A 25,506-nucleotide genomic window follows, 5' to 3' on the forward strand; every position below is an offset into this window, starting at 1 on the left:
AGTATTTTATTATTTATTTTGTTTAACACTGACATACTAGTTATCCATTTTCAGTTAGAAAAAGGAGTGGATCCTTTATTTGGGTTTTGTAAAGTCTTTGAAGAAAGGGGGGAAAAAAAGCCTTACTGTGAAGACAGTGATGATGAATATTATGCTGATGTTCACTTTATTATATGCACTATACAGTTCCTAAAATAAGAGTAGCTACCTGGGCCTCTTTGATCTAAAATATTTAGGGGCTATTAAGTTTTTAATGTAGAAAATGCTACTAATGATGCTTAGGGCCTGAAGTACAGTGACCCTCGTTTGAGGGATACTACAGGTTAAAGAGGATTCTGAAGGTTAGAAGAGATCATGTGGCTTATGTAAATATTTAAAATACAGCTCACTAGAAATGGAGATTATGCATTTTTGTCAACAGGAGAGAGGGCTGGATGATTATTCCCTTGTTCTCCAACTAGATACTCTTTCAAAAATACTTAATTCATATTGTTTTACATGTTTTCCCCATGCCCTTAGCATTTTACATGTAGCTCTTAGGTTTGCAGATATTAGAGTGAACACACATGTTTTAGTTTAAAAAATATTTATTATAGAAATGCACATTTAATTAGTTTTAAGGAATGTACCTGACCACAGAGTTAATATATATTTCTTCAAATTTGCCAAATTTGCAAACTTTACACCTTTAAGGTATCTACAAAGATAGTTTATTTACAAGTTTTACAAGAAATGATCACTTCACAATACTGTTGACACAGTTATAATTGAATATTCTCACTTTTTTTTTTATTTCACTCTGTACTTATAAAAAGAACACAGAGTGTGAGTGAAGTTCCATCCCAGTGCCAGGGACAGCCCGTAGAGCAGAATCAGAGGTGCAAATGGATACAGAAGAATTACTGTATTTTTCAAAAATGGCAATGCTGGAAAAGAAAGGAATCCAAACTGATTTTTTTAAAAAATATATGACTAATAAATGAACATTTTGAAAGACAGCTTACTTCAACATGTGGGGCGGAAGGGAATGCATCTTTTGAATCAGTAAGATTATGCTATTTTACACCCAGAACTAGACTACTCCTCCCAACCCCTCTGTGCTGTTTCCTTCTTATCTAGGGCTGGGAAGAAACCTAGGAGAGGAATTATTTCAGCACAGAGACTGAGTTGGACATACACTGGACCAAGAGAGGTTAACAATGAGGGAGAAATATCACAAATATTCATGAAAACAGAATTTAAACTTGTGACTGCCTCAGAAGCCTCTAGGAGTCCAACTTAAAGTACATGGATGATGTTATAGGAAAATATCTTTCTTTTAGCTATTTGAGATTTTCCAGTGTAAGGCATTATACCCCCACTTTAAGAGGGTGTGAGCTCAACTAGTAGCCCAGGCTTCAGAGAAGAACTGAAACTCTTAAATATAAAAATCCGGCTCCAAATCCTGATGTTTCTTGGTCACTGGTTAGTTGGCGGGACCCTACCCCATGCATCCTGACCTGAGTATTTCTCATACAGGAAGGTCTTAAACAGAAACTGAGCTGTACTCCAACTATTCTAAGTGGTATAGGAGTGACGAGGAGTGTTGAAATAACCACTTAGAGAAACCACAGTGCTGCAGTGTTCTCATCACAAAACACTTTCAAAATTCATTACAAATGGCACAAACATCTCCCCTGGACTAGAGAAAGCACTCCCCAAACAAAGCATTACAATGAAGGGGTTAAGTGTTCCCTGGCCAACCAGCCGATGGGGGAGAGAATGGGGGCGGGAACAACTCTGGAGCCAGGCACAGTCAGAGCCATCTGTATTTACAGTTAGGCGCTAACCATCTACAGTAACAGGAAAGGAAGGGGCTAAGAAACATACAGTGCAGTCTCTAGATTTTATTTGGCTCTATTTAATGGAGAACATTTCTTAACATAAATGAAAAATAATGTATGTTCCTCATTCATATTAAGAAAAATGAACTGACAACAGGATTTAAGAGTAAATCTGCAAACATGTCCTGAGGACAATAAATGCTGGGCCCAATCTTCTGTGATCTTCTACAGAACCACACGGTAATCACGAAAACTAAAAAGGGGGCAAGAAGTGTGATTCCAAAGGCTTTAGAGAACTTCAGTTCATAGACCTGTGTGACAAGATTCTGGGCCCCACCTTTCTTCGCTCTACCCTCCTGCTGGTAACCCACCACCTGAAAGCATGGGAGAAAAGGAGGAGCGAATGGTCTTAGATTCCTGCAAGTCATTTGGAGAGAACCAGTATGGTTTAACATGGTTCCTTGAAAGTATAAAATCTGTTATATACCAGCTAGGCCATTTTCTAGCTGCATGACCATGGGTAAGCTGCTGAATCTCTGTGCCTCAGTTTCCTCATTTGAAAACCAGAAACAAGTAAACCTGTGTAATTATGAAGATTAAAGGAGATAATGCACATAAAATATTTAGGACAGTGCCTGTAAGTGTTCCATAAAAGCAAGCTATTAGTATTACTGTTAAAACTTTCCCCCTCTATGTTCTCACCCAAAAACATTTTAAAAAATTACTTACCACTGTATCCCAGGAAAGTTACATAGATATAATAGCCAACTGCAACCAACCATAAGGTATTTCCAACTAAATATCCAATAAATGTGTCTGTCAGGATAACATCTGCCAGAAGAGATGCAGATCATGAGTCCCTTTACCAATGCATGCAATGAAGACTTGGATAATATTCTAAGTAACTGCTACTTACGGTTGATGAAAAAAAGCTGGATAAAATGCAAAATGACCAGGAGTGGATAAAAAGCATTGAGATGCACATCAAAAGCATAGCCCCATTCCACATCATAGTCTCTGCTCTGTCGTTTCACTAAATACTTGTTAGAGATGAACCTAAGAGCAAAATTAAAATTTCTTTCATAATAAAATTCTGTAAATGTTTACTGACTACTTACTATGTGGCAGACATTCTAAATTCTGGAGATATACCAGTAAACAAAACAGACAAAAATCCCTACCTTCTACCTAGGAAGGAAGACTGACCATGATATAAATATGTTAGATGGTACTATGGAAAGAGAGAAAGCAGTAGAGAAACGTGGAGAATACAAACTTGAGATGCAATTTTACATACGAGGGTTATAAAGTAACATTTGGGTAAAGACCCAAGGACAGTGATGGTGCCTGGCAGGTCTGAGGAATGGTAAAAAGACCAATGTGCTGAAAGAAAAGGAGCAAGAAATGAAGTCAGAGAAGAAACAGGGTTGGGTCCAACATCAAGTCATACAGGATCCATGTTTGACTCCATGTTTCATGGAGCCTGTGGCCGTTTTACAATCTTTGGCTTTTATTCCTGGTGAAATGAGAAGACTTACTTGACTTAAATGCCTTGACAGAGCCTCCCTGGTGGCTGATCTGAGAACAGACTCGAGAGACAACACTGGAAGCAGAGGCCAGTTAGAAGGCTACTGCAAGGAAGAGATGAGCAGAGGGACTGGTGGCAGTGGAGGTGCTAAGATGTGGCACACATGATACTCGAAAGGTAGAGCCCCCAACATTATTGGATGTGCAGTATGAGAAAAAAAACTCAAGGATGACTGAGAGATTTCTGCCTTGAACAAATGGAAGATGGAGCCGCCTTTAATTGAGGTGGGGCTGGCTGTGAGAAGAGTGGTGTTGAGGGGGGAAGGAGTGTGCAGAAGTTTGAATTTGGACCTGTTATGTTGAAGATGGCACTAGTATGGAGTAAGAAGTTGTATACAATGTCTAGAGTTTAGAGGACAAGTCCAAACTGGAGATATAAACTCATCAGTGTGTAGATGATATTAATATTTAAAGCCACGGGCCTGAATCATGTCACCAAAAAAATGTGGATGATGAACAGACCCAAGGCCCAAGACCCCTATTAAGAGGAGGATGAAATAGTAAGAAGCAGTTAGGAAGAGTGACACATCCAGCCGTAAGAACAATTATTCAAGCATATGTCACTGTTCTACAACATGGCCTACTAGTTTTTCGGTCCAATGATGAATAAAAAGTAAAATATCCAAGTAACAGCAAAGTAGATCTTCAGTGTACTTTTTAATGTATTACTTCATTTCATCTCAAGGATATAATTAAGAATATACTATTCTGACACTGGGGATAAAAACGGAAAATAAACAGATGAAAAACATGGTACAATACTAATGGTAACAGTTCCTGCATTTAGTTATCTGAAAATGCCAAAACAATTCTGAACAAACTAGAGCTTACCAAGACAGTTTTCTTTTTAGCCAAGAATGTGTGCCATTCAAATTGTATGGAATCAATATGTAGCTCACTCCCCAAGAGCACCCTTTATGAAAGTAGACGTTCTCTGCTGCCCCTATTCCCCTGCTTATCCCAAATGGGCACTTTCCAAGCTTCTGGCCTCAGTGAGAGTCTTTCCTCTAGAAGACAGATGTGCCTTCTGAAAGCACTCCAAGGCACTGTGGTTTTCCCCTCCCAGCTCCATATTAATGCCAGTCAGAGGCTCATCATGGCCCAGACTCTTGCCTCTAGGTCTAGAGTCATCAACCTCAGTGTCTACTGACCTTTTCCATTCTTCACCAAGTTCCCTGAACTCAACAGGCCATCAAGGCCTGCTTCATCTGCACCTGCTGCTTCCTCAGTCCTCCAAGGCCAAACCTTGCAGGCCATCCCAAAGGAGCCTCCCACCTACTCCCCCTTCCTGATCCTCCCTCATACCTTGTTATCTCAGGAAGCTCTCGAATCCATCTCTCCTCTCTATTCCCATCACCACCATACTATCTGGGCCTCCTCTACTCCTATGCAGACCTCTGCAAGTGTATCCAGCCTTGCCCACTCACTACTCCAACTTTTGCCTCCTCCACTGCCATGGAAAAGATTTTTCCTAAAGTGTGAGTTTGACATTATTTCCTTACTTCAAAGCCTCAAACCTCCCCACCTCCTTCTGCCCCCAACCCAAACATGCAGTCTATGAGATAAAGTCCAATTTTTTTCCTGAATGGCATTAAGGCCAATTTCTGTAGTGACATCTCTTCCCCAGTCACTCGGTGTCACCCTGTGCTCCCAGACTTAGCATGCCGTTCCACACCTCCATGCCTCTGCACTTGCAATTCCTGGGGCCAGGAGTCAACTATTCCCCATCTCCACAAACCACCTCCTTATGCTGGCTTCAGCAGCACCTCTTGTGATGGTCATCACTACATGCAGTCATTTCTTTTTCTAGTTCCTCCCACAACATAGGTTCTCAAAACTACGCTGAATTCCTTTCTGTTTAATTCGAACTATGATACAGACTCACATGAAAGGTGCTAATCTCCAGGTTGATTTGGTTTCTGTGGCTGATATGGTTTGGCTGTGTCCCCAACCCAAAATCTCATCTTGAACAGTAATCTCCGAAATTCCCATATGTCAAGGGTGGGGCCAGGGGGACGTAACTTCCCCCATGCTGTTCTCGTGATAGTCAGTGAGTCTCACAAGATCCGATGGTTTTATAAGCATTTGGCATTTCCCTCACTTGTACTCACTCCATCCTGTCACCTTGTGAGGAAGGTGGCTGCTTCTCCTTTGCCTTCTGCCATGATTGAAAGTTTCCTGAGGCCTCCCTAGCAATGCAGAACTGTGAGTCAATTAAACCTCTTTCCTTTATAAATTACCCAGTCTCAGATACTTCTTTATAGCAGCGCTGAGAACAGACTAACACAGTGGCCTCCAGAATTACTGTATTCATGGCAGAATGCTTATTATGAATGAAACTATTCCTGTGAAAGTCTTACTTATTGAAATTTCAAAATACACCATTTGTTTTTCCTGAATTTCTTGGTAATGAATACGTGACTTACATTAGTATTAATTCTAGGCTGGATTTTAGAATTTATGTTAACAGTGCACAGCATTTATTGGCTAACTAGCATATACAAAAGTTCTGCTGTACCAGTCAGAAGTTACAAAGAAAAATACAGGCATATATCATTTTACCACACTGCACTGTACTGCACCTCAGAGATACAGTAGTTTTTTAATTTTTACATATTGAAGGTTTGTGGCAACCATGTCCAGCAAGTCTTCCTGTGCCATTTTTCCAGCAACATATGCTAACTTCATGTCTCTGTGTCAGCATTTTTTAGCAATAAAGCATTTTAAAGTCTGTACATTGCTTTTTAGAGCCATAGTGCTACTGTACACTTAAGACTACAGTATAGTGTAAATATGATTTTAATATGCACTGGGAACCAACACATCTCTGCGACTCAGTTTACTGCAATATTTGCTTTACTGCAGTAGTCTGGCATGGAACTAGCATATCTGAGCTATGCCTGTAAAAGGGTGGTATTGGAGTCTCTGTAGACTCCACCTCTGGGGACAGGGCACAGCTAAACAACAACAGCAACAACAACAACAAAAAGGCAGCCGAAACCTCTGCAGACGCAAACGACTCTGTCTGACAGCTTTGAAGAGAGCAGTGGATCTCCCAACACGGAGGTTGAGATCTGAGAACGGACAGACTGCCTGCTCAAGTGGGTCCCCAACCCTGAGTAGCCTAACTGGGAGACATCCTCCACTAGGGGCAGACCGACACCCCACACCTCACACGGTGGAGTACACCCCTGAGAGGAAGCTTCCAAAGCAAGAATCAGACAGGTACACTCACTGTTCACCAATATTCTATCTTCTGCAGCCTCTGCTGCTGACACCCAGGCAAACAGGGTCTGGAGTGGACCTCAAGCAATCTCCAACAGACCTACAGCTGAGGGTCCTGTTAGAAGGAAAACTAACAAACAGGAAGGACACCCACACCAAAACCCCATCAGTACATCACCATCATCAACGACCAGAGGCAGATAAAACCACAAAGATGGGGAAAAAGCAGGGCAGAAGAGCTGGAAATTCAAAGAATAAGAGCGCATCTCCCCCTCCAAAGGAACGCAGCTCATCGCCAGCAACGGATCAAAGCTGGACGGAGAATGACTTTCACGAGATGAGAGAAGAAGGCTTCAGTCCATCAAACTTCACAGAGCTAAAGGAGGAATTACGTACCCAGCGCAAAGAAACTAAAAGTCTTGAAAAAAGAGTGGAAGAATTGACAGCTAGACTAATTAATGCAGAGAAGGTCATAAACGAAATGACAGAGATGAAAACCATGACACGAGAAATACGTGACAAATGCACAAGCTTCAGTAACCGACTCAATCTACTGGAAGAAAGAGTATCAGCGATTGAGGATCAAATGAATGAAATGAAGCGAGAAGTCTAAAGAAAAAAGAAGAAAAAGAAATGAACAAAGCCTGCACGAAGTATGGGATTATGTAAAAAGACCAAATCTACATCTGATTGGGGTGCCTGAAAGTGAGGGAGAAAATGGAACCAAGTTGGAAAACACTCTTCGGGATATCATCCAGGAGAACTTCCCCAACCTAGTAGGGCAGGCCAACATTCAAATTCAGGAAATACAGAGAACGCCACAAAGATACTCCTTGAGAAGAGCAACTCCAAGACACATAATTGCCAGATTCACCAAAGTTGAAATGAAGGAAAAAATCTTAAGGGCAGCCAGAGAGAAAGGTCGGGTTACCCACAAAGGGAAGCACATCAGACTAACAGCAGATCTCTCGGCAGAAACTCTACAAGCCAGAAGAGAGTGGGGGCCAATATTCAACATTCTTAAACAAAAGAATTTTAAACCCAGAATTTCATATCCAGCCAAACTAAGTTTCATAAGTGAAGGAGAAATAAAATCCTTTACAGATAAGCAAATGCTTAGAGATTTTGTCACCACCAGGCCTGCCTTACAAGAGACCCTGAAGGAAGCACTAAACATGGAAAGGAACAACTGGTCCCAGCCATTGCAAAAACATGCCAAAATGTAAAGACCATCGAGGCTAGGAAGAAACTGCATCAACTAACGAGGAAAATAACCAGTTAATATCATAATGGCAGGATCAAGTTCACACATAACAATATTAACCTTAAATGTAAATGGACTAAATGGTCCAATTAAAAGACACAGACTGGCAAATTGGATAAAGAGTCAAGACTCATCAGTCTGCTGTATTCAGGAGACCCATCTCACATGCAGAGACACACATAGGCTCAAAATAAAGGGATGGAGGAAGATCTACCAAGCAAATGGAGAACAAAAAAAAGCAGGGGTTGCAATACTAGTCTCTGATAAAACAGACTTTAAACCATCAAAGATCAAAAGAGACAAAGAAGGCCATTACATAATGGTAAAGGGATCAATTCAACAGGAAGAGCTAACTATCCTAAATATATATGCACCCAATACAGGAGCACCCAGATTCATAAAGTAAGTCCTTAGAGACTTACAAAGGGACTTAGACTCCCATACAATAATAATGGGAGACTTCAACACCCCACTGTCAACATTAGACAGATCAACGAGACAAAAAGTTAACAAGGATATACAGGAATTGAACTCATCTCTGCAGCAAGCAGACCTAATAAGACATCTACAGAACTCTCCACCCCAAATCAACAGAATATACATTCTTCTCAGCACCACATCACACTTATTCCAAAATTGACCACATAATTGGAAGTAAAGCACTCCTCAGCAAATGTACAAAAACAGAAATTATAACAAACTGTCTCTCAGACCACAGGGCAATCAAACTAGAACTCAGGACTAAGAAACTCAATCAAAACCGCTCAACTACATGGAAACTGAATAACCTGCTCCTGAATGACTACTGGGTACATAACGAAATGAAGGCAGAAATAAAGATGTTCTTTGAAACCAGTGAGAACAAAGATACAACATACCAGAATCTCTGGGACACATTTAAAGCAGTGTGTAGAGGGAAATTTATAGCACTAAATGCCCACAAGAGAAAGTAGGAAAGATCTAAAATTGACACTCTAACATCACAATTAAAAGAACTAGAGAAGCAAGAGCAAACACATTCAAAAGCTAGCAGAAGGCAAGAAATAACTAAGATCAGAGCAGAACTGAAGGAGATAGAGACACAAAAAACCCTCCAAAAAATCAATGAATCCAGGAGTTGGTTTTTTGAAAACATCAACAAAATTGATCGACTGCTAGTAAGACTAATAAAGAAAAGAGAGAGGAATCAAATAGACACAATAAAAAATGATAAAGGGGATATCACCACCGACCCCACAGAAATACAAACTACCATCAGAGAATACTAGAAACACCTCTACGCAAATAAACTAGAAAATCTAGAAGAAATGGATAATTTCCTGGACACTTAACACTCTCCCAAGACTAAACCAGGAAGAAGCTGAATCCCTGAATAGACCAATAGCAGGCTCTGAAATTGAGGCAATAATTAATAGCCTACCAACCAAAAAAAGTCCAGGACCAGATGGATTCACAGCTGAATTCTACCACAAGTACAAGGAAGAGCTGGTACCATTCCTTCTGAAACTATTCCAATCAAGAGAAAAAGAGGGAATCCTCCCTAACTCATTTTATGAGGCCAACATCATCTTGATACCAAAGCCTGGCAGAGACACAACAAAAAAAGAGAATTTCAGACCAATATCCTTGATGAACATCGATGCAAAAATCCTCAATAAAATACTGGCAAACCGGATCCAGCAGCACATCAAAAAGCTTGTCCACCATGATCAAGTGGGCTTCATCCCTGGGATGCAAGGCTGGTTCAACATATGCAAATCAATAAACGTAATCCAGCATATAAACAGAACCAAAGACAAAAACCACATGATTATCTCAATAGATGCAGAAAAGGCCTTTGACAAAATTCAACAGCCCTTCATGCTAAAAACGCTCAATAAATTCGGTATTGATGGAACGTATCTCAAAATAGTAAGAGCTATTTATGACAAACCCACAGCTAATATCATACTGAATGGGCAAAAACTGGAAAAATTCCCTTTGAAAACTGGCACAAGACAGGGATGCCCTCTCTCACCACTCCTATTCAACATAGTGTTGGAAGTTCTGGCTAGGGCAATCAGGCAAGAGAAAGAAATCAAGGGTATTCAGTTAGGAAAAGAAGAAGTCAAATTGTCCCTCTTTGCAGATGACATGATTGTATATTTAGAAAACCCCATCGTCTCAGCCCAAAATCTCCTTAAGCTGATAAGAAACTTCAGCAAAGTCTCAGGATACAAAATTAATGTGCAAAAATCACAAGCATTCTTATACACCAGTAACAGACAGAGAGCCAAATCAGGAATGAACTTCCATTCACAATTGCTTCAAAGAGAATAAAATACCTAGGAATCCAACTTACAAGGGATGTAAAGGACCTCTTTAAGGAGAACTACAAACCACTGCTCAGTGAAATAAAAGAGGACAGAAACAAATGGAAGAACATACCATGCTCATGGATAGGAAGAATCAATATCGTGAAAATGGCCATACTGCCCAAGGTTACTTATAGATTCAATGCCATCCCCATCAAGCTACCAATGAGTTTCTTCACAGAATTGGAAAAAACGGCTTTAAAGTTCATATGGAACCAAAAAAGAGCCCACATTGCCAAGACAATCCTAAGTCAAAAGGACAAAGCTGGAGGCATCATGCTACCTGACTTCAAACTATACTACAAGGCTACAGTAACCAAAACAGCATGGTACTGGTACCAAAACAGAGATATAGACCAATGGAACAGAACAGAGTTCTCAGAAATAATACCACACATCTACAGCCATCTGATCTTTGATAAACCTGAGAAAAGAAATGGGGAAAGGATTCCCTATTTAATAAATGGTGCTGGGAAAATTGGCTAGCCATAAGTAGAAAGCTGAAACTGGATCCTTTCCTTACTCCTCATACGAAAATTAATTCAAGATGGATTAGAGACTTAAATGTTAGACCTAATACCATAAAAACCCTAGAAGAAAACCTAGGTAATACCATTCAGGAAATAGGCATGGGCAAGGACTTCATGTCTAAAACACCAAAAGCAACGGCAACAAAAGCCAAAATTGACAAATGGAATCTAATTAAACTAAAGAGCTTCTGCACAGCAAAAGAAACTACCATCAGAGTGAACTTGCAACCTATAGAATGGGAGAACATTTTTGCAATCTACTCATCTGACAAAGGGCTGATATCCAGAACCTACAAAGAACGCAAACAAATTTACAAGAAAAAACAAACAACCCCATCAAAAAGTGGGCAAAGGATATGAACAGACATTTCTCAAAAGAAGACATTCATACAGCCAACTGACACATGAAAAAATGCTCATCATCACTGGCCATCAGAGAAATGCAAATCAAAACCACAATGAGATACCATCTCACACCAGTCAGAATGGCAATCATTAAAAAGTCAGGAAACAACAGATGCTGGAGAGGATGTGGAGAAATAGGAACACTTTTACACTGTTGGTGGGACTGTAAACTAGTTCAACCATTATGGAAAACAGTATGGCGATTCCTCAAGGATCTAGAACTAGAAGTACCATATGACCCAGCCATCCCATTACTGGGTATATACCCAAAGGATTACAAATCATGCTGCTATAAAGACACATGCACACGTATGTTTATTGCGGCACTATTCACAATAGCAAAGACTTGGAATCAACCCAAATGTCCATCAGTGACAGACTGGATTAAGAAAATGTGGCACATATACACCATGGAATACTATGCAGCCATAAAAAAGGATGAGTTTGAGTCCTTTGTAGGGTCATGGATGCAGCTGGAAACCATCATTCTCAGCAAACTATCGCAAGAACAGAAAACCAAACACCGCATGTTCTCACTCATAGGTGGGAACTGAACAATGAGATCACTTAGACTCGGGAAGGGGAACATCACACACCGGGGCCTATCATGGGGAGTGGGGAGGGATGGCATTGGGAGTTATACCTGATGTAAATGACGAGTTGATGGGTGCTGACGAGTTGATGGGTGCAGCACACCAACATGGCACAAGTATACATATGTTACAAACCTGCACGTTATGCACATGTACCCTAGAACTTAAATTAAAAAAAAAAAAAAAAATTCACATCCTGAGGGGTCATTAAAAAAAAAAAAAAAAAAAAGGGTGGTATTGGCCAGGGGTGGTGGCTCACACCTGTAATGCCAGCATTTTGGGAGGCGGAGGTGGGAGGATCACCTGAGGTCAGGAGTTCGAGACCAGCCTGGCCAACATGGCAAAATCCCGTCTCAACTAAAAGTACAAAAATTAGCCGGGTGTGGTGGTAGCGTGCCTGTAATTCCAGCTACTCAGGGACGCTGCAGCAGGAGAGTCACTTGAACCCGGGAGGTGGAGGTTGCAGCGAGCTGAGATCGCACCATTGCACTCCAGCCTGGGTGACAGAGTGGGACTTCATCTCAAAAAAAAAAAAAAAAGGCTGGTATCATCAGAAGTTATAGTTGCAGAGTTTTGCTTAAACTATTAGTAACTACCAAATATTGAACACTTAACTATGTGTCAGGTACTTTTCATAACATAATTCTCTCAAAAATTGGACAAAATAGATAGTTAACTCAATTTTACAAAATAAAGAGACTGGGACTAAGAGTTTCACAGATAACTAAGTTGGCATTTGAACCCAGGTCTCTCTGTAACTAAAATGTTCACTACAATGACCACCACGCCCACTCAACCACTGGTCCTCCACTGAGATCGCTGGCCACATTCCCTGCCCTTCATCCAGCATGCCAACCACACAGAAGGACTTAAACACCAGATTTATCCTCAGTACACTGCTGTTGTTAAATCAACCAAAGTCAGACTGAGAACCCTTTTGATAAAGCCTGTGTGTGTGTGTGTGTGTGTGTGTGTGACAGACAGAGAGGGGGTGAGGGTTAGAGTTTTATTCTCAGTAGGAAGGCATGAGAAATTTAAAAAAAAAATCCTTCTTTTTCAAGTATACTTCATTTAATGCAAAGATTCAAAGTAAGATTCCACAAAATAACCCTTTAGATCTAAATGGATTTAAACGCAATGAATATCAAGAAGTGGTCTCTCCTGACAAATGCAGAAAACCATGCTACCATCCAGACAACTTAAGCAGAACTGGCTTAATCTGTAACATTTTTGCAAAACCAGGGATTTTGTTAGTATGTGGAAAATAAATCTCAGGACCCCAAAATCACTAAGCCAAAGGGAAAAGTCAAGCTGGGAACCGTGTCAGGCAAACTTGCCTCCTATTTTATTCCTAAGATAGCTTATCTTTACAGGTGTGGGACAGAAAGTCCTCCTTCTGCTCACCTGAGACAAGTGTTTATCTGATTGCTTCCTCTGCCCCATTGTTTATGTAAAAATGCAGACTCACTGAGCCAGACTAAGGCATAAATGACTATTCCGGTACCTGCCTCTCACAAGTAAACTGTATTCAGTGAAAGGCTGATCAAAGACTCAAAAGGATGCAACCATTTGTCTCTGATCTAACTATAACCTGTTTTCCCCACTTTCTGGACTAAAACAATGTACTTCTTACACATAGTGACTGATGTCTCAAGTCTCCCTAAAATGTATAAGAGCAAGCTGTGCCCCGACCACCTTGGGCACATGTCCTCAGGACCTCTGAGGCTGTGTCACCGGCGTGCCCTTAACCTTGGCAAACTAAACTTTCTAAATTGAGACCTATCTCAGATATTTTGGGTTCAGAATATAATTATTTTAATTATCTGCTATATTTGACAATATGAACCAGCCTTTATTTTCTGATCTAGGTGGCAACACAGGAGGGCCAACTGTAATAATCTTGGCAGTCAAAATCGATCATTCAGTGACTCTACCTTGGTTTCAATTTCCATCTGCTGCCATTGTAGCTCTGAAGCAAACAAAGGGAGATGCTACAACAGTATCTGAAAAACCAAAGTGATGGTACTTACCACATTAAAGTTGCTATCAGAAGACCAACGCCTACACAATCTATGAACACAACCCAAAGGAGAAGCTTTATTGTCTCCAAGAATCCCATGTCCAGCACAAAGCCAAATCCTACAGTGGACACTGAAAGAAAGATTCACAAGATTCATTTAGGGACTCGGCTAGGTTCTGGAAATACAGAACACATCCCTTGCCCTCCAGATGCCCAGGCTAGTGGGAGAGACAGGTCTGTACACACAACTCCCAAGATGTGGGAACACCACCTTGGAACAAAGCGTGGCCACTGAGAGAGCTGAAGTTTCCTGAGGTGGGCCCCTGCCAGGCTGATTCACCACGGTGGCCTCAGTATTTAGAACGCCATTCTAGAGAAGACACTAACATAGCTTAAGTCCAGTTAAGGTGCAAAACACCCTATAAACTTCACTATCTTACCCACTTCAACACCCTACGGGTAAATGAGACTCTTGCATTATGGAACTGGAGAGCTTCCGTTTCTCAGGTTCCCATCAATACTTTCACAATTCTCACTCTGGATTTGCCTGACTGAAATGCAATTTCCAGTTTCATCTTCCTTTTCACAGTCAGCTGTGTACCGGTTCACAGTAGTTGAAAAGATATGGAATGAATTTTGTCCCCTACTTTTCAATGTCCTAGGGTAACAGTTTACTCTGGCATCTGCTTGGGACCTGTAGAACCAAGACTACAACTTCCTTTCCTGTGAGATTTGTGAGGCTTCAGCAAAAAGGAGAAATAGTTTCCAATATTTCCAGATTCTGACCCACAACACATTTGTAACAAATAAAAAGTCTAATCAGAAACGCTAAGCGTTCAATTCTATCTCAGACAAACACACTTACCACAGAGCCAGATACTTAACAGGACCAAGAAAGCAGGGTCATCTCTGGCCCACTGGTCCTTCGTCTGTTTTCGATAATGAAAATTTCTGTAAACTCTCTGTGGGGAAGTGAACAGGTAGAGCATCTGCCAGGCAGCAAATTCAAAGTCCATCTGCCGAAAGCGGAAAAGCCTTCTCAGATATTTGTAGCGTTTCGCTCCGGCTGTGTGTCTTGCTGCATCCCTGGAATTCAAGACTCCGTTCCCCTGCACTGAGGAATTCACTGAAGTACTCGGTAACATCTTCCTAGATGGAAGAAAAAACATTTCTTTTACACGTATTCTGAAGAAACTTTTGGCCACCGGCACCCCTCTTCTGAGTTACTTGGCAGGGAGGTCACTTTCCATGTTCTTCCCAACCCTAGAGAAAGGCCAGGAGTCAAAAGCAAATGCAGCTGGTTCTGAGGCGGGGCTTGGGGCTTGGGAACCGCAGACTGCAACCTCAGGCAAGGGCAACAGCCCACCCTTCTGAATCACCTAATAACACATATCCAGGTGCAGCTACCATTACAGAGACGGGGACGATGTGACAGCCCCATGACTCCGAGGATAGTGATAGAGCCAAGATTCCAAATCTGACTCGAAATTCCGTGCTCTTAACCACCAAGTTTTTAAGAAAATGCCTAAGAAAGCAATGTTTCAGCCGGTTAAAACAGTGTTACCGAAGAGGTAAAATAAATGGCCTATTCACATAGACCCAGCAGGCTCCTCGGCCACTAGAATGAGATTAAAAACCAAGCAAAACTCCGATCCCTAGTGTTTTACATCCGGAATAGGTCAGCAGAGGGAGCGGTAGCGTCGGAGTCCAGTCCAACCGGTCCGAGCTCCGGGGAGCGCCGGCCACTGCCCGGCTGCCCGTCTCCCCTCCACTTCGCAGGCCCCCGGGACGCCGGCAGCGCCTGAGTGGGCCCAGCTGCTCCCTCCCTGCCCCAGGCCGCGGATACGGCCGCCAGGTTTAGCAAATAAAAACACGGAATGCCGAGTTCCGTGTGGATTTCAGACAGGCCACGAATAAGGTTTTAGTACGCCTACATCCCACGCAACATTTCGGACATGCTAATACTAAATGCTCTTTATCTACGATGCAAAGGTAACTGGGCGTCCTTTCATTTTATCCGCAACTCTATCGCCGGCCGAGGGGCCGGACGCCGACATAGTCACTGTCAGGCCGCAGCGATATCAGGTCGCAAGCTGTCGGGATTAAACGGCCCCCGGCGCGAAGCTGGGCTGCGGGAGGACAGAGCGGTCCTCGGGCCTCACCTGGAGTCCTGCTACAGCCTCGACGCGCGTCCAAACCAGCCCACCACCTCCTCACAGCAGCCGAGCCCAGCCGCCCCAGGGCGGGCTTCCCTTCCCGCAACGTAGCCGGCTCCTGCGGCGCGCCCCGTCACGCGCACCTACTTCCGCCGCGCACGCACCACCTCTCGGCCCCCGTAGTCCTCAGCCCGAACGCCGCGGCCCGCCGGAAGTTATTGCCGCTGCCTTCCGGCCCGCTGAGACTGGGTTCTCGCTCGCTCCCGATCCGGTCGTAACCGTTGCAGTGGAAGAAAGTAGAGTCCGCAGCGGACGGGAAGCGCCGTCATGCCCAAGTATTACGAGGACAAGCCGGAGGGCGGCGCGTGCGCGGGCCTGAAGGAGGATCTGGGCGAGTGTCTGCTGCAGTCGGACTGTGTGGTCCAGGTAGCGCGGCCGGGCGCTCCCGGTGGTGACGACGCCTGCCCGGGGGAGGCCCGGCTCGGCGGAGGGCAGCGGGTCGCCCGCGGCGGCGGTTGGAGTTAACCATCTCGGGCGTAGGTCACAGCTCGGGTTCACTGAACGTGCGCAGATCCGCTGAGCTAGTTCCCTGTGGGATTAAAGCGGAGATAACGATAAACCCACCCTGTCGGTTTTTTGCAAAGATTAACCCATTTCAGTTCACGAAGCGTGCCTTGCATGCTAGCACTCTGCCGGGTTCTGGAGACATAAAGGAGAATAAGCCAGGTTTCTTGCCTGCCTAGAAATGATAATCTGTAGAATTAATGATTTCAGAGAGTTGGGTAAACCTGGTACGCTGCCCTGGCCAGTCGTGTCCCCTGCCCGTTCAGTTGTGACTGCATGTGCTCAGTTTGCCTTGTGTTGATGTGAATTTGTTTCTGAGTTACAGTTCTCTGCATTGTTGGTTGTTAAGTTGTAAAAATAAAGCAACTCACGATTTTTCACGATTTCGTATCTTGCTTCCCCTACGCTCTTACTTCACTCCCCTATTACAGACACAGGTCTCCTCAGCACCCTCTCGGAATGCACTGAGGCATGTAGTGAGGTTCATAGTGGACCTGGGTTCTGGTTTTAGAGCTCAAATAAACCACAGGTGCCTTTTCCAATTACAGAGGCCCGACGAGAGGGCATTCAATTGTGTGCAATCATCTTTGCATTGGGGGATGTAGTTCCAGAAAGTTGCTGTTATTTCAGAGAAAAGATTACCCCCAAATGGACATCCACTACAGGGCCGTCCGTATTAGTGTTTCTGTCGAGTCACAGCTTATGTTTGGTTCACTGATTTTAGCAGTCGGCCATTCTCACCTCCCAAGATCTAGTAAAACTTGAGTTATTATAAATTTAAGAGATTATCTCGCCCAACTTCCTTATATAAATGAGGAAACTGAGGCACCGCTGTTTTCAGGCTCCCCTGTCCGGGGCTGTGTCCCCTCTGCCTCTTATTCACTGGTGCTGCCGTTCAGCCAGCTCCTGGTAAATTGCCTCTTAAGTGGCAGGCATGGTGCCTGACACTGGTGATAACGAAGATGAATCAGTTGCAGTCACTACCCATGTAAGCTTGGTGTCATGGGAGAAATAGATGTCTAAGAGTCTAAATTCCTGCCATAAGACTGTAAGCATTTATTAAACATGTGTTTAATGACTAGATCTTGAGGAAAAAAATGCCTTAGCCCAATGGAGAGCATCTGATTTTGCTTCAGAATTTGGAATCTTCTGAGGTGACATTTGAGCTGAGTCTTAAAAGTTGAGTAGCAGTTTATCAAGTAAAGGAGTGGGAACTGTTGCGGTTGTGGGGAAGATCTGAAAGAACAGCAAGTGCAGAGGCAGGGAGACGTGGAAGGGCCCAGAGGAACTGGGAATGCGACAGAAGCCTGAGGGGAAGGTTGCAGCCAGGTGTGAAAGAGTGAGGAGACTGGATTTTATCTAGACGTTCAACATGGAAGGCCATGTTGATTAGTCCAGGGAAGAAAGTACACCGAGTAGGACTGAGGAAAGAAAGTCCAAGCGGAGGACAATAGCAGCAGCGCCGAGAATTCCAAGCTGGCTTTCTGCAGCTGTTGATACAGCAAACATGTATGGAGTGCCAGGCTCCAGTTCAGGGAACAAATACTGATGAGTGGGACATGGCCTCTGCAGTGTAGAAAGCGTACTGACACTAAAAATATTCTGATTTTAGGGTACCCAGTTCACACATTTCACCCATAAGGAAATGAAAGTATCCCTTTCTAGATATTAATATAAACAATTTAAGGAAAAGTGTCCCATGGAAACCAGTGTTTTCAAGAATTCAACAGTGTCCTTAAAGTTCCCAAGTTACAATTTTTTTCATTCTTTAGGCACCAACAGCCCAAATGGATTAACTATTTCTTTTTTTTTTTTTTTTTTTTGAGACGGAGTCTCGCTCTGTCGCCCAGGCTGGAGTGCAGTGGCTGGATCTCAGCTCACTGCAAGCTCCGCCTCCCGGGTTTACGCCATTCTCCTGCCTCAGCCTCCCGAGTAGCTGGGACTACAGGCGCCCGCCACCTCGCCCGGCTAGTTTTTTGTATTTTTTAGTAGAGACAGGGTTTCACCGTGTTAGCCAGGATGGTCAAGAACTATTTCTTACATAACTGTTTTCCTCTTTTAACACTTTAAAAAAGGACTATTTTCAGGACAATTATTTTGTACTTTGTGAAAAAATTTCCAAGGTGTTTATATTGTTTTATGTGTCTGTCATAGGAAGGAAAATCCCCTCGGCAGTGTTTGAAGGAAGGACACTGCAGCGCTTTAAAATATGCATTTTTTGAGTGTAGAAGATCAATGGTAAGTGGTTAAAGATTTTTAAAGGCTTATGCTAAAAATTAGCTATATGGAGGTTAAATATATGAATGACTTAATAGTTATAGATAAGTTGCAGTGATATGGTTTGGAAAAAAGGATGTAGATAATAGTTCTTACTCCAGTGAGTTAATGTTAGGTAGCATTCATGAAAACCCACAGCTCATTTCTATGTTCTTCTGTCACCGTGCTAGCCACAGCTGCTGAACTTCATGCATTTCTGAAAGGGTGAGAATGAAGTCTCGGCAGGTATATATGGGTAAAAGTTCATGTTGGCCACTCTCGAGTTCAGCTCAGTTGGCAAGTGTACACAAACCTCTCGTGGAGCTCTAAGCTGTATACCCTTGTGCCTTATGTGACTAAGAGAAAATGCCCGTATCTGTGTTTGAATTTTGGAGGGATAGATTGTAGAAATAGGGCCTAAAAAGATATTACAAATCGCTGGGGTTCTTTCTAACTTTCCTTGATTTGGAAGATCTACGGAGATCTTTGGAATGGAAACTGAGACCCTTTTCTTGGAGAAAAGTACAAAACCAGAAATAAGATCATCCCATTAAAGGGGGAAAGCACTTGGACTTGAGGATGCTTTTTTTTTTTTTTTTGAGACAGAGTCGCACTCTGTTGCCCAGGCTGGAGCACAGTGGCGCAATCTCGGATCACTGCAACCTCTGCCTCCTGGGTTCAAGAGATTCTCCTGCCTCAGCCTCCTGAGTAGCTGGGATTACAGGCGCCTGCCAATTTTTGTATTTTTTTTTTTAGTAGAGATGGGATTTCACCATGTTGGCCAGGCTGGTCTTGAACTCCTGACCTCAGGTGATCTGCCTGCCTCGGCTTCCCAAAGTGCTAGGATTATAGGAGTGAGCCACCGTGCCTGGCCTTGAGCATGCTTTTGTTTGCTTAGGAACTACACTGCAAATCCCTTCCTTTTTGTTAACAAAAGCAATGGAGGGTGCTGATACTTACGACCTGCAAGTGGTTGTAAACAAAGAACTTGAGCATGTTTGCCAGCTAATCAGATCCAGGGAGGGTATAAAGTTAGATTACATTTGGCCATGCTCTGTTTCCTTTCTTAAGTGACATCTTTTCTTGTCATTTGGTGTGAATAGAGAAGGATTTTCTTGCCTTCTCTCACACAGATTGTTACCCATGTAAAATGCAAGCCTTTAACTTTGTCAAGAATTTCAAAGCATGTAGACTCTCTGAAATTCTCTACCTAGGCCGGGCACGGTGGCTCAAGCCTGTAATCCCAGTACTTTGGGAGGCCGAGGCGGGCGGATCACGAGGTCAGGAGATCGAGACCATCCTGGCTAACACGGTGAAACCCCGTCTCTACTAAAAATACAAAAAACTAGCCGGGCGAGGTGGCGGCGCCTGTAGTCCCAGCTACTCGGGAGGCTGAGACAGGAGAATGGCGTGAACCCGGGAGGCGGAGCTTGCAGTGAGCTGAGATCTGGCCACTGCACTCCAGCCTGGGTGACAGAGCGAGACTCCGTCTCGAAAAAAAACAAAAAAACAACAAAAATACAAAAAACTAGCCGGGCGAGGTGGCAGGCGCCTGTAGTCCCAGCTACTCGGGAGGCGGAGGCAGGAGAATGGCGTAAACCCGGGAGGCGGAGCTTGCAGTGAGCTGAGATCCGGCCACTGCACTCCAGCCTGGGCGACAGAGCGAGACTCTGTCTCCAAAAAAAAAAAAAAAAAAAAAAAATTCTCTACCTAAAGCTCAGTCTTCCATCTCCAAAGAACGAAGAAGTCAGATTTTTTTTTATTTTTACAATTTATCTACCTTATGCAGAAATTTTTAACAATCGAGCATAAAAAGTAAAATGTTCTTACCGTTTCTAAATATCAACACAAGGCAGTTTCACATACACTTTGACACTGAAAAGAACGTTAGAAAAGAACACGTTAGGGCCCCCCGCTTTTTTTTTTTTTAAGAGACGGAGTCTCGCTCTGTCACCCAGGCTGGAGTGGTGGTGCGATCTTGGCTCGCTGCAACCTCCACGTCCTGGGTTCAAGTGATTCTCATGCCTCAGCCTCCTGAGTAGCTGGGAGTACAGGCATGATGTGCCACCACGCCTAGCTAATTTTTACATATTTAGTAGAGATGGGGTTTCGCCATGTTGGCCAGGTCGGTCTCAAATTCCTGATCCACCTACCTCGGCCTCCCAGAGTGCTGGGATTACAGGTGTGAGCCATTACGCCAGCTTAGGGACCTTTTTATAATCTTTCTCCAAGACCATGTTTTACTGTTAGTCTTCCAAAATGAGCAGAGTCATATCGCTCTTAATGCAACTTGTTATACGTATACGCTTGGCAAAAAAAACAGAAATATAACAATTTGTGTGGGTAATTCTGTATGCTGTTACAGTGAGTGTGCATCTTATTTGAAGGCGAGATGGGAAGGTTGAATCTGCTGTTCTCTCATAGTATGAGCAAGCAGCTAGCTCACCATCCTGGTTATGATTCCTGTGTTTAAATTTTTTTTTTTACACGTCTGGGCACGGTGGCTCAAGCCTGTAATCCCAGCACTTTGGAAGGCCAAGACAGGCGGATCACGAGGTCAGGAGATCGAGACTATCCTGGCTAACACGGTGAAACCCGGTCTCTACTAAAAAAAAAATACAAAAAACTAGCCGGGCGAGGTGGCGGGCGCCTGTAGTCCCAGCTACTCGGGAGGCTGAGGCAGGAGAATGGCGTGCCCGGGAGGCGGAGCTTGCAGTGAGCTGAGATCCGGCCACTGCACTCCAGCCTGGGCGACAAAGCCAGACTCCGTCTCAAAAAAAAAAAATTTTTTTTTAAGTGTGGCTTTAGCTGCTTTACCTAGTGCTCAATGAATAAATGGCTGTCTGTCCACACTGGCTTTGTTGGACTAATTGGCAGGGTCTGTCTCCAAAATACTTCCTTCCTATAGAACAGTGGTCCGCAACCTTTTGGCACCAGGGACCAGTTACATGGAAGAAGATAATTTTTCCACGGATGGGGAAGGGGGCAGGGGATGGTTTTGGGATGAAACTGTTCCACTTCAGATCATCAGGCATTAGATTCTCATAAGGAGCGTACAACCTAGATCCCTTGCATGTGCGGTTCACAGTAGGGTTCACGCTCCTGAGACTCTCATGCTGCTGATCCGAATGTAATGCCCCTGATATGAAGGGAGGTGGAGCTCAGGCCCTAACACTCCCTCTTCTGCTGCTGACCTCCTCCTGTGCTACCTGCTTCCTACCAGGCCATGGACTGGTACAGCTCTATGGCCTAGAGGTTAGGGACCCCCAATATAGAATTTTTGGGGAGTGCCATTGACCATGCAAGTTTGCCTTATAAACTGACTTTAGAACCCTCTGCTCTACCACCCTAAAGAAATAACTGCACTGTGAGGCTTCAAAGAACGTGCTGCCATTTTGTGAGGTGGTAATTCACCTGAAGGATTTTTAATTCCAAAATGTTACTTAACATTTTTCAGGGCTCATCAGTTGCACTTTAAAGATTTCAAATATATTTTAATATTAACCTAAACTTAGAAAGTTACGTTTTTTAGAAGAAGGATGTATACTGAGTATAGCCCAAATAAAAAGTTAAATGTAATTTGGATTCTGCTTGTGAAGAAAATCTTTATTGATTGCCCTGACGCGGAACTTTTATTTTTAATGCCATCTTTATTATTTATTTATTTTTGAGACAGAGTCTTACTCTGTCGCCCAGGCTGGAGTGCAGTGGCATGATCTCGGCTCACTGCAACCTCCACCTCCCAGGTTCAAGCAATTCCCCTACCTCGGCCTCCCGAGTAGCTGGGATTACAGGCTTAGGCCACCATGCCCAGCTAATTTTTGTATTTTTTAGTAGAGATGGGGTTTCACATGTTGGCCAGGCTGGTCTCAAACCCCTTACCTTGTGATCTGCCCACCTCAGCCTCCCAAAGTGCTGGGATTACAGGCGTGAGCCACTGCACCCTGTCAGTGCCATCTTCATTACTGTGGTTTTTCTTGGTAGTTCTGATGTCATTGCCTTTTTGATTTTGCTAATAACTGGTTTATTTCTCTCATGCAGTGATACCCTTACCAAAGTAAGGGGTGTTTAATTAATTATATTGTACCAAATTTGATTTAATTGTATATTTATTTTCAGTTGGATAACAGAGCAAGATTCAGAGGAAGAAAAGGATATTGATACATTATGTTGAAGCCAGGATGGAAGAAAACAGATATTTTCTCTGGTCATTAACACAAATAAGCCGAAACAGGAAACATACTTTTTACTGTATCTGTTTGGTTGGAGCAGATTTCCCCTCCACGGAACACTGAAGAAAATGGATGAGTTCTGTTTTTCAATATGTATAAAGTAAATGATTCTCTTGATCCAAGTTATTTTTAGAAGAAAAACCTAATTGAACAGTTATGGGTTGGCAGCATAATAAATGTGTTTTGAGAATTGTTCTAAAGCACAGAGAATGGAAAGACTGTTATTAGCAAACTTGACTCCTCAATCGAATGACACAATTTGTACAGGCCACTGATGTGACTGACACAGTTGATAACATGGAGCCCATCCAGAAGATGTCTGTTGGGAAAGTTTAGGATGAAAAGTTTTTCTTTAGTTCAGTCTTCTCCTGTCTAGTTCTAAAATAAATTGTGTTTGATTCCTTAGAGAAGAAATACTTCATGTGTGCTTTGATTCACTTAAGTAATAACCTCAGCACCTCAACAGAATCCACAGGCGTAGCTGGTGCTTGGCCCCAGATTGTGGTGCCCAGGCTCTTTACCATCATCTTCGGACTGCTTTTGTTTCCTGGTTTCATTTTCAGGCTGGCCCTCTCTGCATAATGGGCCAGGGTGAGCTCCAAGCCCACATCCTTATGATCCATGATTCAAAAGGGAGAGAGAGAACTTCCTTTTTCAGGGTTCACAAATCAAATCCTATAAAAGGACTCTGGTCTTCCCAGGATCACCTGCCCTTGCACTGGACCAGTCCCTATGGAAAAGGGGATGGGGGCCTGTGATCTTGGCCAGGCCTGGGCTGTCTGCGCTGTCACTGCTAACTCCTGTCAGAATCACATGGATGAGCAGTGGGCCGAATCCCAAAAGGAAAGGGGTTTAAAGCAAGTGGAAACAACAGATGTTCACTCTAGAAAGCAAGAATGAAAACCACGAAGTGGTTGAAGATTAGCCTTACAGTGATTTTATTCTGATCACTTAATACAGTAGAGTCAAACAGGAATCCAAGTTTCCAACTTTACTTTTGGCATTGAAGAATCGCAAACAACCCTAGCGTCTTTATACCTCCATGGCTGACTGGAGTTAAAGCAATCAGGGTGTTGTACAGCTCACTTGAGTTTGTAAAGGTTCTACTAAAAAGTGAGAATTCCACCCCAGCATGGGCCGTTGTTGCAGAATATCACAAAGGTCTGTTGAGTGTACTGCTTTTCACTGGGAAAGGGACAGTCACGATTTTTTTCACTGTATACATATTTAAGTAATACGTTATTAATAAAATGTATATTATAAAGCCCTCTCATCTTTATTAACAGCTTTATTGAGCTTTGTTTGGAGAAATACACGTACCATCAGATTCACCCCGAAACTTATCAATTCAGTGGTTTTTATATTGTATCTACAGCGCTACCATCACCACGAATTCCAGAACATTTGCATCACTACAAAGAGCAACCTGTACCCATTAGCAGTCACTTCCCTTCCCCCTCAGCCTCTAAAAGCCGCTAATACACTTTTTATATAATATGTAGCCTTTTGTGACTGGCTTCACTTACCATAATGTTTTCAAGGCTCATCCCCATGTAGAATCTATCTGTACTTCATTACCTTTTATTTTTGAATAATACTCCACAGTATAGATGTATCACATTTTATGTATCCATTCATCAGTTGGCACACTTTGGTCTGTTTCCACTTTGGGCTATTACGACTAATGCTATGAACAATGGTGAACAAATTTTGCATGAGCATATGTTTCCGTAAGAGCAGAATTACAGGGTCATATAATTCCAACTTTTTTTTTTTTTTTCTTGAGATAGGGTCTCTGCCGTTGCCCAGAATGCAGTGGCATGATTGCAGCTCACTGCAGCCTCACCCAGGCTCCTCCTAACTCAGCCTCCTGAGTAGCTGGGACCACAGTCACGCACTATCATGCCCGGCTACTTTTTTTGTATTTTTGTGGAGACAGGGTCTCCCCATGTTGCCCAGGCTGGTCTCAAACTTGGCTCAGGTGATCCTCCCACCGTGGCCTCCCAAAGTGCTGGGATTATAGGCGTGGGCCACTGTTTCTGGCCCAACTTTAACATCTGGTGAACTGCCACAATTTTTCACAGAAGCTGTAGCATTTTACATTTCTACCAGCCATCTTTGAGGGTTCCAATTTCTCCACATCACCAGCAGTTATAATTCATGTTTGATTATAGCCATTCTACTGGGTATGAAGTGCTATCCACTTGAGATTTTGACTTTCATTTCTCTAATGGCTAATGCTGTTTGAGCATGTTTTCATGCGCTTATTGGCCATTTGTATGTCTTTGGAGAAACGTCTATTCAAGTCCTTAGTCCAGTTCTCAGTTCAGTTTATTGTTGTAACAGTTTTTTGTATGTTGTAGATACAAGTCGCCTAAAGATAAGTGATTCACAGATTCTCCCAATTTGTGGTTTGTCTCTTCACTTTCTTGATGGTATCCTTTGAAGTATAATTTCTAATTTTGGTGAATGACAATTTATTTTTTTCTTTTGGTGT

At 43.0% G+C, this 25,506-nt stretch overlaps 2 protein-coding genes across 2 annotated transcripts; one reads left to right on the forward strand and one right to left on the reverse strand.

Annotated features, from left to right (window-relative positions):
* Positions 1 to 569: 569 nt before the first annotated feature.
* On the reverse strand, positions 570 to 16,137 carry UNC50 (unc-50 inner nuclear membrane RNA binding protein). The gene is made up of 6 exons (XM_010362121.2): positions 15,964 to 16,137; positions 14,667 to 14,950; positions 13,812 to 13,932; positions 2,740 to 2,879; positions 2,553 to 2,654; positions 570 to 926 (listed from the first exon to the last, which is right to left on the reverse strand). Exons 2-6 carry the CDS (start codon positions 14,944 to 14,946, stop codon positions 790 to 792), a joined length of 780 nt encoding a protein of 259 aa, XP_010360423.1. The 5' UTR covers positions 14,947 to 14,950; positions 15,964 to 16,137; the 3' UTR covers positions 570 to 789.
* Positions 16,138 to 16,164: 27 nt separating this feature from the next.
* LOC104661478 (cytochrome c oxidase assembly factor 5) lies at positions 16,165 to 24,260 on the forward strand. The gene is made up of 3 exons (XM_010362120.2): positions 16,165 to 16,383; positions 18,676 to 18,759; positions 22,897 to 24,260. The coding sequence occupies exons 1-3, from the start codon at positions 16,285 to 16,287 to the stop codon at positions 22,936 to 22,938; spliced, it is 225 nt and encodes a 74-aa protein (XP_010360422.1). The 5' UTR covers positions 16,165 to 16,284; the 3' UTR covers positions 22,939 to 24,260.
* Positions 24,261 to 25,506: the final 1,246 nt, after the last annotated feature.

The sequence above is a fragment of the Rhinopithecus roxellana genome, chromosome 17, assembly GCF_007565055.1.
Source record: "Rhinopithecus roxellana isolate Shanxi Qingling chromosome 17, ASM756505v1, whole genome shotgun sequence".
Taxonomy (NCBI): domain Eukaryota; kingdom Metazoa; phylum Chordata; class Mammalia; order Primates; family Cercopithecidae; genus Rhinopithecus; species Rhinopithecus roxellana.

Coding starts and splice junctions, on each gene's coding strand:
- UNC50 (XM_010362121.2), bottom strand. CDS start 14,946: ATGTTACCGAGTACTTCAGTGAATTCCTCAGTGCAGGGGAACGGAGTC. Junction 2,880..13,811: donor CTGATAGCAACTTTAATGTG/GTAAGTACCATC, acceptor TTTTGCTCTTAG/GTTCATCTCTAACAAGTATT. Junction 927..2,552: donor AACTTTCCTGGGATACAGTG/GTAAGTAATTTT, acceptor TTTCTTTTCCAG/CATTGCCATTTTTGAAAAAT.
- LOC104661478 (XM_010362120.2), top strand. CDS start 16,285: ATGCCCAAGTATTACGAGGACAAGCCGGAGGGCGGCGCGTGCGCGGGC. Junction 16,384..18,675: donor AGTCGGACTGTGTGGTCCAG/GTAGCGCGGCCG, acceptor TGTCTGTCATAG/GAAGGAAAATCCCCTCGGCA. Junction 18,760..22,896: donor TTGAGTGTAGAAGATCAATG/GTAAGTGGTTAA, acceptor ATTTATTTTCAG/TTGGATAACAGAGCAAGATT.